Consider the following 12001-nt stretch of genomic DNA (forward strand, 5'->3'; position numbering starts at 1 on the left):
GAACGGGAAACTCTGCTTGGATTTTGAAGAGTCCTTAACTTTTTATATTCAAAAAAATATCAAACCCTATAGAAAAGTTACAAGGAAAATAAAATTAACAGCCAAATTAACCCATATTCACCAATTTTTAACATTCTGCCACATTTGCTATCTATGTGTCTGTGTGTATGGTTTATTTTGCTGAATCATTTGAGTTTTTGTAGACACTGTTACCCTTTATCCCTAAATATGTCAGTACATATCTACTAAGAATAAAGATAATCTCCCACATAATCAGAATTCCATGATCACTCCAAGAAACTTTCATACTAATACAATGTAATCATCTGTAACATACAGGCCATATATATTCAATTTTGCAAAATATCCCAGTAATATCCCTTGTAGCTGATTTTCTTTTTTTCCCAATTAGTCTACCATTAAGGATCATCCGTTGCATTTAATTGTCATGTCTTTTTAAACACCTTTAGTCTAGAATCATTCTTGGTTTTGTGTTTTGGTTTTCTTTCTTTCTTTCTATTTATTTATTTATTTATTTTGAAATGGAGTCTCACTCTATCACCCAGGCTGGAGTGCAGTGGCGCAATCTCAGCTCACTGCAACCTCAGCCTCCCGGATCCAAGCCATTCTCCTGCTTCAGTCTCCCGAGTAACTGGGATTACAGGCATACACCACCACATCTAGTTAATTTTTGTATTTTTTTTTTTTTTTTTTAGTAGAGACAGGGTTTCACCCTATTGGCCAGGCTGGTCTCAAACTCCTGACCTCGGGTCATCCACCCACCTCAACCTCCCAAAGTGCTAGGATTACAGGCCTGAGCCTCGGCACCCAGCCTTTTTTTGTTTTGTTTTGTTTTGTTGTTTATAACATTGACTTTTTTGAAGAATCCAGTTCCACCATTTTGCAGAATGTTCCCTGTTTTGGATTTGTCTGTTTCCCTATGATTAGATTCAAGTTAAACAATTTTGTCTGGTATACTATAGATGATGTTGTATTCATCTTAGTGCATCAAAATATGATGTCGGTTTGTTCCATTACTGGTGATGTTACAGTTAATTATTTCTCCAAGATACAGGTACCTTTTCCCTCTGTATTTAAGAAGTCTATATGAAAAATGAACAAAGGATTTGAATGGACATTTCTCCAAAGACATACAAATGACCAAACTAGCATGTGACAAGAGAATTAACGTCATTAGCTGTTAGGAAAATACAAAGCAAAACTATAATGAGCTACTACTTCACACCTACTAGGATGACTATAAAATTAATTTATTTATTTATTTATTTATTTATTTATTTATTTATTTATTTATTTATTGAGATGGAATTTCACTCTTGTTGCCCAGGCTGGAGTGCAATGGCACGATCTCAGCTCATCGCAACCTCTGCCTCCCAGGTTCAAGTGATTCTCCTGCCTCAACCCTCCGAGTAACTGGGATTACAGGCATGCGCTACCACGCCTGTCTAATTTTGTATTTTTAGTAGAGCTGGGGTTTCTCCATGTTGGTCAGGATGGTATCGAACTCCCGACCTCAGGTGATCCACCTTCCTTGGCTTCCCAAAGTGCTGGGATTACAGGCATGAGCCACTGCGCCCGGCTAAAAATTTTTGTAATGGAAAATAAGGCCAAACGTGATGTCTCACAAGTGTAATCTCAACATTTTGGAGGCTGAGGCTGGAGGATCATCTGAGTCCAGGAGTTGGCGGCTGCAGTGAACTATGATCGCACCACTGCACTCCAGCCTGGGCAACAGAGTGAGACCCCATCTCAAAAAAAAATGTTAATGGAAAAAAAGTGTTGGTGGGGATTTTGGAACCCTCATATGTTGGAAACATTGAAACCCTCCTACATTTCTGGTGGGAATGTAAAATGGTGCAGTTATTATGGAAACAGTCTGTTGGCTTCTCAGAAAGCTAATTATAGAATTAACAGCAATTCCACTCCTAGGTATATATGCACAAGGACTGAAAACAGATACTCAAACAAATCTTTGTACATGAGTGTTCATAGCAGCGCTATCACAGCCAAAAGGTGGAAAAAACCTAAATGGTCATCCATAAATGAATGGATAAACAAATTGTGGTATATACATACACTGGAATATTTTTTTGGCCATAAAAAGAATTTAGTACTGACACATGCTACAATGTGGATGAACATCAAAAACATTATGCTAAATAAAAGCAGCCAGACACAAAATGTCACATATTGTATGATTCCATTTATATGAGATATCCAGAATAGGCAAATCTACAGAAAGCAGATTGGTGGTTGCCAGGAGTTGGGGGGTGGGAGAAGGAGGGAGCAACTGCTTAATGGGTACCAAGTTTTATTTCGGTGTGATGAAGATGTTTTGGTGCTAGATAGAGGTGGTGGTGGCACAACATTGCTAATAGACTAAAAGCCACTGAATTGTTCTCTTTAAAGTGGTTTCTTTCATTTAATGTGAATTTCACTTCAAAACAAAACAACAAAGTTACTTGTGCGGGGTGATACTTTGAAACTGTGTAAATATCTCTTCCCTGACAATATCTCAATGGGTTGGCATCCATTGATGATTCTTGCCTAAATCAACTATTACCACACTGGTTGTAGAACAGTGATTTTATAATCCTATCATTCCATCTATGTTAAGTGACACATTCTTTTTTCTTTTCTTTTCTTTTCTTTTTTTTTTTTTTTTTTTTTTTTGAGACGGGTGTCTTGCTCTGTTGCCGAGGCTGGAGTGCAGTGGTGTGATCTCAGCTTACTGTAACCTCCACCTCCCAGGTTCGAGTGATTTTCCCACCTCAGCCTCCCAAGTAGCTGGGACTACAGACGCACACCATTTGTATTTTTAGTAGACACGGGTTTTCACCATGTTGGCCAGGCTGGTCTGAAACTCTTGGCCTCAAGTGATCCACCTGCCTCTGCCTCCCTAAGTGCTGGGATTACAGGTGTGAACCACTATACCCAGACTTAAGTGATATTCTTTTTTTCTTTTTTTTTTTTGAGAGAGGGTCTTGCTCCGTCGCCCAGGCTGGAGTGCAGTGGTATGATCTCTGCTCATTGCAACCTCCGCCTCCCAGGTTCAAACAATTCTCCTGTCTCAGCCTCCCAGGTAGCTGGGACTACAGGCATGTACCACCACACCCGGCTAATTTTTGTATTTTTTTTTTTTTTGGCGGAGGGGGAAGGGAAGTCTCGCTCTGTCGCCCAGGCCGGAGTGCAGTGGCACGATCGTGGCCTAACGCAACCTCCGCCTTCCAGGTTCAAGTGATTCTCCTGCCTCAGCCTCCCAAGTAGCTGGGATTACAGGCACCCGCCACCACTCCCGGCTAATTTTTTTGTATTTTTAGTAGAGACTAGGTTTCACCATGTTGGCCAGGCTGGTCTCAAACTCCTGACCTCAAGTGATCTGCCTGCCTCAGCCTCCCAAAGTGTTGGGATTGCAGGCTTGAGCCACCGCGTCCAGCCTAATTTTTGTATTTTTAGTGGAGATGGCGTTTCACCATGTTGGCCAGGCTGGTCTCAAACTCCTGACCTCAGGTGATCCGCCCACCTTGGCCACCCAAACTGCTGGGATTAAAGGCGTGCACCACCGCGTAAGGAGGAGCTTTTATTTCTCCCTCTGGTTTTTCTTTTTTCTTTTTTTTTCTTTTTGCCCTTCCTGCTCCTCTGCCTTTTTTCTTTCTTTCTTTGTTTCTGGCTTGTTTTTTGTTTTTGGTATCAATATTGACAAAAATTACTGTCACTATTTTTTTGTTGTTTTCAGAGGACAGGGTCTCACTCTATGGACATGAGCCACCACATTTGGCCTTTTTATTATTTTTAAAAAGGCTTTATTGAGATATAACTCACATATATACAATTCAGCCATTTTAAAATATAGAATTCAATGGTTTTTAGCATGTTCACAGCGTTGTGCAACCACTACCACAATCTAATTTTAAAACATTTCTGCACCAGATGTGGTGGCTCTCAATTATAATTCCAGCATTTTGGGAGGCTAAAGTAGGAGGATCACTTGAGCCCAGGAGTTCAAGGTTAGGGAGGTTATAGTGAACTATGATCGCGCTGCCACATTCCAACCTGAGCAATAGAGCAAGACACTGTCTCAAAAAAAAAAAAAATTGTTCCCCCCAAAAAGAACTCCATACAGATTAGCAGACACTCCCCATTTCCTCCAACTTTCCCCTGCACTAGGCCTAGGCAGCCACTAATGTACTTCCTGTCTCTATAGGCTTGCCTGTTCTGGACAGTTCATGTAAATGGAATCATACAATACATGGCCTTTTGTGGCCAGAGTCTTTCTTTCTTTCTTTCGTTCTTTTTTTTTTTTTTGAGATGGAGCCTCATTCTGTCGCCCAGGCTGGAGTGCAGTGGCATGATTTCGGCTCACCGCAACCTCTGCCTCCCGGGTTCAGGCGATTCTCCTGCCTGTAGCTGGGACTACAGGTGCACACCACCATGCCCAGCTAATTTTTGTATTTTTAGTGGAGATTGGGTTTCACCATATTGGCCAGGCTGGTCTCAAACTCCTGACCTCATGATCCTCCCGCCTCGGCCTCTCAAAGTGCTGGGACTACAGGCATGAGCCACGCGCTCAGCCAGTCTGTGGCGAGAGTCTTTCACTTAGTGTAACATTAAAACCCATTTCTGCTACTTAATTTCTGCATGACCTTTGGCAAGTTACTTAATTACAACATCTGGAAAGTGATAACAACATGTACTAATACTAGTCCTCATAGGTCAGTTCGATAATCAAATAAGATAAATATCCAATAATAGTAATTCTTAACAACAGTTGGGAGATACATCGCCAATCTGTTTGTTGGATTTTTGCATCCAATTTTCAACAAATACTTATCAAATACCTATTATGTAGCAAGCATTATTCTAGACACTGATTCTATAGCAGTGAACAAAGCACACAAAAATGTCCCTGCCTTCATGGAGCTTACATTCTACTGCCAGAAAACAGAAAATAAACAACATAAATATGTGAAATATATATTATGTTTACTAGATGGTGATCATTTTTATTTAAAAACAAAACAAAACAGCCGGGCGCAGTGGCTTACGCCTGTAATCCCAGCACTTTGGGAGGCCAAGGTGGGCGGGACATGAGATTGGGAGATCGAGACCGACCATCCTGGCCAACAAGGTGAAACCCCATCTCTACTAAAAATACAAAAATTAGCTAGGCGTGGCGGCACATGCCTATAATCCCAGCTACTCAGGAGGCTGAGGGAGGAGAATCACTTGAACCTAGGAGGTGGAGGTTGTAGTGAGCCAAGATCTTGCCACTGCCCTCCAGCCTGGGCAACAGAGTGAGACTCCATCTCAAAAACAAAACAAAACAAAACAAAAAAAAACAGAAAGTGACTGGATGGAGTGGTTCACACCTGTAACTCTAGCACTTTGAAAGTCCAAAGCAAGAGGATTGCTTGAGCCCAGGAGTTCAAGACTAGCCTGGGGAACATAGTGAGACCCCCGCACAACCTCTATCAACTAAAAAATAAATTTAAAAAAAAAACTGAAAGCAAAAAAAATCAACAATCTGTTGGGAGTATGGTTCAAGAAGGCCTCACCAAGAAGGTAACACTGAATTAAAGAACTTAAAGCTGGCTGGGCACAGTGGCTCATGCCTGTAATCCCAGCACTTTGGGAGGCCAAGGCGGGCGAATCACCTGAGGTCAGGAGTTCCAGATCAGCCTGGACAACATGGTGAAACCCCGTCTCTACTAAAAATACAAAAATTAGCGGGGTATGGTTGTGCACCCCTGTAATCCCAGCCACTCAGGAGGCTGAGGTGGGAGAATTGCTTGAACCTGGGAGACAGAAGTTGCAGTGAGCCGAGATTGCACCACTGCACATTCCAGCCTGGGCAACAGAGCAAGACTCTGTCTCCCAAAAAAAAAAAAGAACTTAAAGCTATCTTGCCAGTCCTTTTTACTTCTATAAATTAGAAGAAAACTATCTTTGCAAACCAGATATTTATGAATTGCTTTGAATTTATTGAATTAAAGTATACCAAATTAATTATCAATTAGCTTTACACATACTATAGTGATGTTTTTTTAAAATTATTTTTATTTATTTATTTTTTTGAGACATAGTTTCACTCTTGTTGCTCGGGCTGGAGTGCAATAATATGATGTCGGCTCACCGCAACCTCCGCCTCCCAGGTTCAAGCGATTCTCCTGCCTCAGCATTCCAAGTAGCTGGGATTACAGGCATGCGCCACCACACCTGGCTAATTTTGTATTTTTAGTAGAGACGGGGTTTCTCCGTGTTGGATAGGCTGGTCTCGAACTCCTGACCTCAGGTGATCTGCCTGCCTTGACCTCTCAAAGTGCTGGGATTACAGGCATGAGCCACCGTGCCCAGCTAGTAGCTTTTAGAAAGAATGGTAAGTGGGGCACAGAGGTGCTCACCTGTCCTGTCAGCTTCAGTCCAGTAGTTTGACTCCAGTAGTTGAGTCCAGCCTGAACAGTGAGACCATACATCTTAAAAAGATAAATTAAATGATAAATGATAGCCAGGCTTGGTGGCTCATGCCTGTAATCCCAGCACTTTGGGAGGCTGAAGCAGGCAGATCACGAGGTCAGGAGATAGAGAACATCCTGGCTAACACCGCGAAATCTCATCTCTACTAAAAATACAAAGCTGGGCCTGGTGGCAGGTGCCTGTAATCCCAGCTACTTGGAAGGCTGAGTCAGGAGAATGGTGTGAACCTGGGAGGCAGAGCTTGCAGTGAGCTGAGATTGCACCACTGCACTCCAGCCTGGGCAACAGAGCGACACTCCATCTTGAAAGAAAGAAAGGGAGAGAGAGAGAGAAAAGAAGAAGAAGAAGAGTAGGAGGAGGAGGAGGAGGAGGAAGGGGAGGGGGAGGGGAAGAAGGAAGAGGAGGAGGAGGAGGAGAGGAGAGGAAAGAGAGAGAAAGAAAGAAAGAGAAAGAGAGAAAGAAAGAGAGAAAGAGAGAGAGAAAGAAATGGAGGGAGGAAGGGAGGAAGGAAGGAAGGAAGGAAAGGAAGGAAGAGAATTATAAACCTAGTCTCTGTTGACTTTGAAATTAAGTATTTCTTCAGAAATGCATCACAATAGAGTGACATTTTATTTTTTTATTTTTATTTTTAGTGGATGCTTTTTTTTATTATTGTTTTTACTTATTTTGTTTTTTTGAGATAGAGTTTCCTTCTTGTTGCCCAGGCTGGAGTGCAATGGCGTGATCTCGGCTCACTACAACTTCCGCCTCATGGGTACAAGCAATTCTCCTGCCTCAGCTTCCCAAGTAGCTAGGACTACAGGTGCACACCAGCACACCCAGCTAATTTTTGTATTTTTAGTAGAGACATGGTTTCACCATGTTGGCCAGGATGGTCTCGATCTTTGGACGTCGTGATCCACCCGCCTCGGCCTACCAAAGTGCTGGGATTAAAGGCATGAGCCACCATCCCCGACCCCCTTGAGTGACTTTCTTTTTTTTTTTTTTTTTGAGATGAAGTCTCATTCTGTTGCCCAGGCTGGAGCACAGTGGCATGATCTCGCCTCACTGCAACCTCCGCTTCCCAGGTTCAAACAATTCTCCTGCCTCAGCCTCCTGAGTAGCGGGGACTATAGGCACACGCCACCATGCCCGGGTAATTTTTGTATTTTTTTTAGAGACGGGGTTTCACCATATTGGCGAGGCTGGTCTTGAACTCCTCACCTTGTTATCTACCTGCCTCAGCCTCCCAAAGTGCTGGAATTACAGGCATGAGCCACCACACCTGGCCTAGAGTGACATTTTAAAGTAATTTTTTTTTTTTTTTTGGAGACTGAGTCTCAGTCTATCACCCAGGCTGGAGTACAGTGGCACCATCTGAGCTCACTACAACCTCCGCCTCATGGGTTCAAGAGATTCTCCTGCCTCAGCCTTCTGAGTAGCTGGGATTATAGGCACCTACCACCATGCCCTGCTAATTTTTTTTTGTATTTTTAATAGAGACGGGGTTTCACCATGTTGGCCAGGCTGGTCTTGAACTCCTGACCTCAAGTGACCCACTCACCTCGGCCTCCCGAAGTGCTGGGATTACAGGTGTGAACCACTGCACCCAACCGGTTTTAAAGGAATTTTTAAGATAAATAATGTAATGAGGATGATTTAAACTTTTTTATTATTGCATAAATGAAATTAGTTATGCAAATATTATAATTAATAAGGGGAAGTATTAAATATTTATAAAACTGGATATATTTTGGTCTCCACAGCAGTCCAAAATAAGTGAAAAAGGCAGTACATATGTATTTTTCCCCAATCTGTTACAATGAAACTCAAAATGTCCACATAGTATTAATTTTTCCCAAATGTATTAGAAAATGAAAAGAATGTTGTAAAACCAATTGGATTATGATATCTCCCAGTGGAGTCACTAAATCATGTTGCATCTTAGAAGGTATATTTAATATGTCATAGAATTGGAAAAAGACAGGAAGTCATATCACCCATCTTGGGGCCTTTAATGGATGAAAATCCAGCCTCCTTTTTTTTTTTTTTTTTTTTGAGATGGAGTTTTGCTCTTGAAGCTCAGGCTGGAGTGCAATGGCGCAATCTCAGCTCAATGGAACCTCCGCCTCCCAGGTTCAAGCGATTCTCCTGCCTCAGCCTCCCTAGGAGCTGGGATTACAGTCATATGCCACCACGCCTAGCTAATTTTTGTATTTTTAGTAGAGACTAAAATTTTAGGGTTTCACCATGTTGGCCAGGCTGGCCCAAGCCTCCTTTTAAAAGCACCTCCAAGGCTTTTAAATTCTTTAAAGTTTATTTATATCTAATCTGCCCATTCAATTATGAAGCTTAAACCTGTCTTTTGTTGTTTCACTATAGTGTACTTCTCAGTGGCAATAGCACCATCATAATAGTGTAACATAGAAGAGAGTGGCAGAGCCAGACTGCCAGAGTTCAAGGGCTAGTTCTGCCATTATTTACCTGGGTCAGCTTGAGCAAATTAGTCTCTCTGTGCCTTAATTGCCTGATCTGCAAAATTTAGATAGTAATATTACCTACCCTATAAATTTGTTGTGAGGATTTAATGAGTTAATTCCCATAAAATACTTGGAGGAGTACCTAAGCATGTCTGTTTGGAGGATTAAATGACTTAGTTCACATGAAACACTTAGAGAAGTGTCTAAGCATTCAATAAATATTAGCTGATCATATATATGTGCCATGTTGAGCAATGTGTTATTTATCTATTGCTGTATAACAAATTTCTCCCAAATTTAGTAGCTTAAAAAAATAAACATTTCATAACTCACAGTTTTTGTGGTCCAGCAATTTGGGAGCAGTTTAGCTGGTGAGTCAAGATGTCACTTGAGGCTGCAGTCATCTGAAGGCTTGACAGAGGCTGAAAGACCTGTTACCAAGATAATTCACTTGCCTGGCTGTTGCAGAGGCCTCATTTCCTCACTGCATGGACTCCTTCATAGGACTGCTTGAGTGGCTGGCTTCCCCCAGAGTGAATGATCCAAGAGATAACAAGGGAGAAACTTCAATGCCTTTTATGACCTACCCTCAGAAGTCACAATCCATCATTTCTGCCACATTCTAATCATCAGAAATAAGTACAGCACATGCTTAAAGAAGGGGAATTAAGTCCCTTTCTGGAAGGGAGGATTATCAAAGAATGCTGGACATATTTTAAAATCACCACAAGGGGTCATTCCTTCTTTCCTTTAAATGCCTCTGATTTCAAGTGAGAATCCTTAGAGGCTCTTATTCTGCTATTTATTTAAGCAGTAGATATCAAAGGGAATTTTCAGTTCAACATTCAGACAAAACAAAAAAGAATAGGGACTGGATTGTCTAGAGAAAATCACCAATAGTGACAAGTTTGTTATAAATAAAATAGTATAGGAGACTCTTACATAAGCCAGTTCAAAAATGATGCCCAAAGATTTACCTGGGACTGTATTAAAATTTAGAATATTGTCTAATATGCCAGCACATAATCAAATAGATTAGAAGATCTGGCCATAATCTGTGCTAAGTTTAACACTCTGGGCTCCATTTTTTCCAAGTCTTAGAACATGGATATAGCTCTGATATAATACTCATTTCTCAAATGCTTGAGCTCTCTGAGTATAAGAATTTGCTTTCTGGCCAGGCGCGGTGGCTCACGCCTGTAATCCCAGCACTTTGGGAGGCCGAGACGGGCGGATCACGAGGTCAGGAGATCGAGACCATCCTGGCTAACACGGTGAAACCCCATCTCTACTAAAAATACAAACAATTAGCCGGGCGTGGTGGCAGGAGCCTGTAGTCCCAGCTACTAGGGAGGCTGAGGCAGGAGAATGGCGTGAACCCTGGAGGCAGAGCTTGCAGTGAGCCGAGATCGTGCCACTGCTCTCCAGCCTAGGAGACAGAGTGAGACTCCGTCTTAAAAAAAAAAAAAAAAAAAAAAAAGAATTTGCTTTCCATTTTATTGTAACTAATGAAAGAGATTCAACTTAAAAATTTTTTTTTATTTTTTTTTATTTTGAGACCCTCTGTTGCCCAGGCTGGAGTGTAGTGGCACCATCTCGGCTCACTGCAAACTCTGCCTCCCCCAGCACTTTGGTGAGGCCCAGGCAGGCAGATGACTTGAGGTCAGAAGTTCGAGACCAGCCTGGCCAACATGGCAAAACCCCGTCTCTACTAAAAATACAAAAATTAGCCAGGCGTGGTGGCAGGCACCTGTAATCCCAACTACTCAGGAGGCTGAGGCAGGAGAATCACCTGAACCAGGAGGCAGAGGTTGTGGTGAGCCGAGATGGTGCCACTGCACTCCAGCCTGAGCAACATGTTAAGACTCCATCTCAAAAAATTAAGAATAAAAAAAATAGTTTGGGCATGGTGGCTCACATCTGTAATCCCAGCACTTTGGGAGGCCGAGGCAGGCAGATCACCTGAGGTCAGGAGTTTGAGACCAGCCTGACCAACATGGCGAAACCCCATCTCTACTAAAAATACAAAAATTAGCTGAGCATAGTGGCGCGCGTCTGTAATCCTAGCTACCAGTAGGCTGAGGCAGGAGAATTGCTTGAATCTGGGAGGTGGAGGTTGCGGTGAGTGGAGATGGCACCACTGCACTCCGGCTTGGGCAACAAGAGCGACACTCCGTCTAAAAAAAAAAAAAAAAAAAAAAAAAGACAATTGCATATTACCAGTATCCCAAAAGTCCCCCTCCTCTCTCCTCAGTCACTGCCCCTACCAAGATAGCCTCTATTCTAATTCCTAACCCCACAGATTCATACTGCCTGCTTTTAAATTTTATGGAAATGGAACCCTACACTAATTACTCTTGTATCTGGCTGGTTTTTCTCAACGTTTTGTTTGTGAGCCTCACCCATGTGTTGTCTGTACAATCTTTTCATTGTTTTATAGTATTTCATTGTATGAATATGCCATATTTTAAAAATGTCTTCACATTATTTATTAAACTACTATCTCAGCCCCAAACCCACCATTCTATTATCAGCTTTGTGAGGGGGGAGTTGTGGCCACATTTGTTTATTTGCTGTTTTGTTTTGTTTTTGAGACAGAGTTTCGCTCTTGTCGCCCAGGCTGGAGTGTAGTGGCCACATCTTGGCTTACTGCAACTTCCGCCTCCCGGTTTCAAGCGATTCTCCTGCCTCAGCCTCCTGAGTAGCTGGAATTACAGGCATGCACAACCATGCCAAGCTAATTTTTGTATTTTTAGTAGAGACGGGGTTTCACCATGTTGGCCAGGCTTGTCTCAAACTCCTGACCTCAAGTAATCTGTCCACCTAGGCCTCCCAAAGTGCTGGGATGAGCCACGCCAAGCCACATTTATAACAGAGGAAATGTGATCTTATTTCTCCTTTGCCAATGTGCTCCGCCATTAATTCTGCCAGTTGGGGTCACTAGAGGGAGACTGGAAGCCTGGAGAAGAGGGACAGGAGCAGGGAAATGCTCCTTCCTGTTTGCTGGCCTTTTGGTCACCGTCGTCTCAGCACTGGCTCTTTATCAC

The 12001-nt window shown here is 42.4% G+C and overlaps 1 protein-coding gene across 4 annotated transcripts in view; it reads right to left on the reverse strand.

Moving 5' to 3' along the window:
- Positions 1 to 9489, reverse strand: part of SRPK2 (SRSF protein kinase 2) — a 287622-nt gene extending 278133 nt beyond the window's left edge. The window contains exon 1 of one of the 4 annotated variants that reach the window (XM_055392575.1): positions 9288 to 9489. In XM_055392575.1, the coding sequence (XP_055248550.1) occupies positions 9288 to 9358 (71 nt within the window). In that variant the 5' untranslated portion in view covers positions 9359 to 9489. The remainder of the gene's footprint in view (positions 1 to 9287) is intronic. The other 3 variants (XM_031013278.2, XM_063708701.1, XM_019030910.4) reach the window with 3 other exon arrangements.
- Positions 9490 to 12001: the final 2512 nt, after the last annotated feature.

Source organism: Gorilla gorilla, chromosome 6 (genome assembly GCF_029281585.2).
Source record: "Gorilla gorilla gorilla isolate KB3781 chromosome 6, NHGRI_mGorGor1-v2.1_pri, whole genome shotgun sequence".
NCBI classification, from domain to species: domain Eukaryota; kingdom Metazoa; phylum Chordata; class Mammalia; order Primates; family Hominidae; genus Gorilla; species Gorilla gorilla.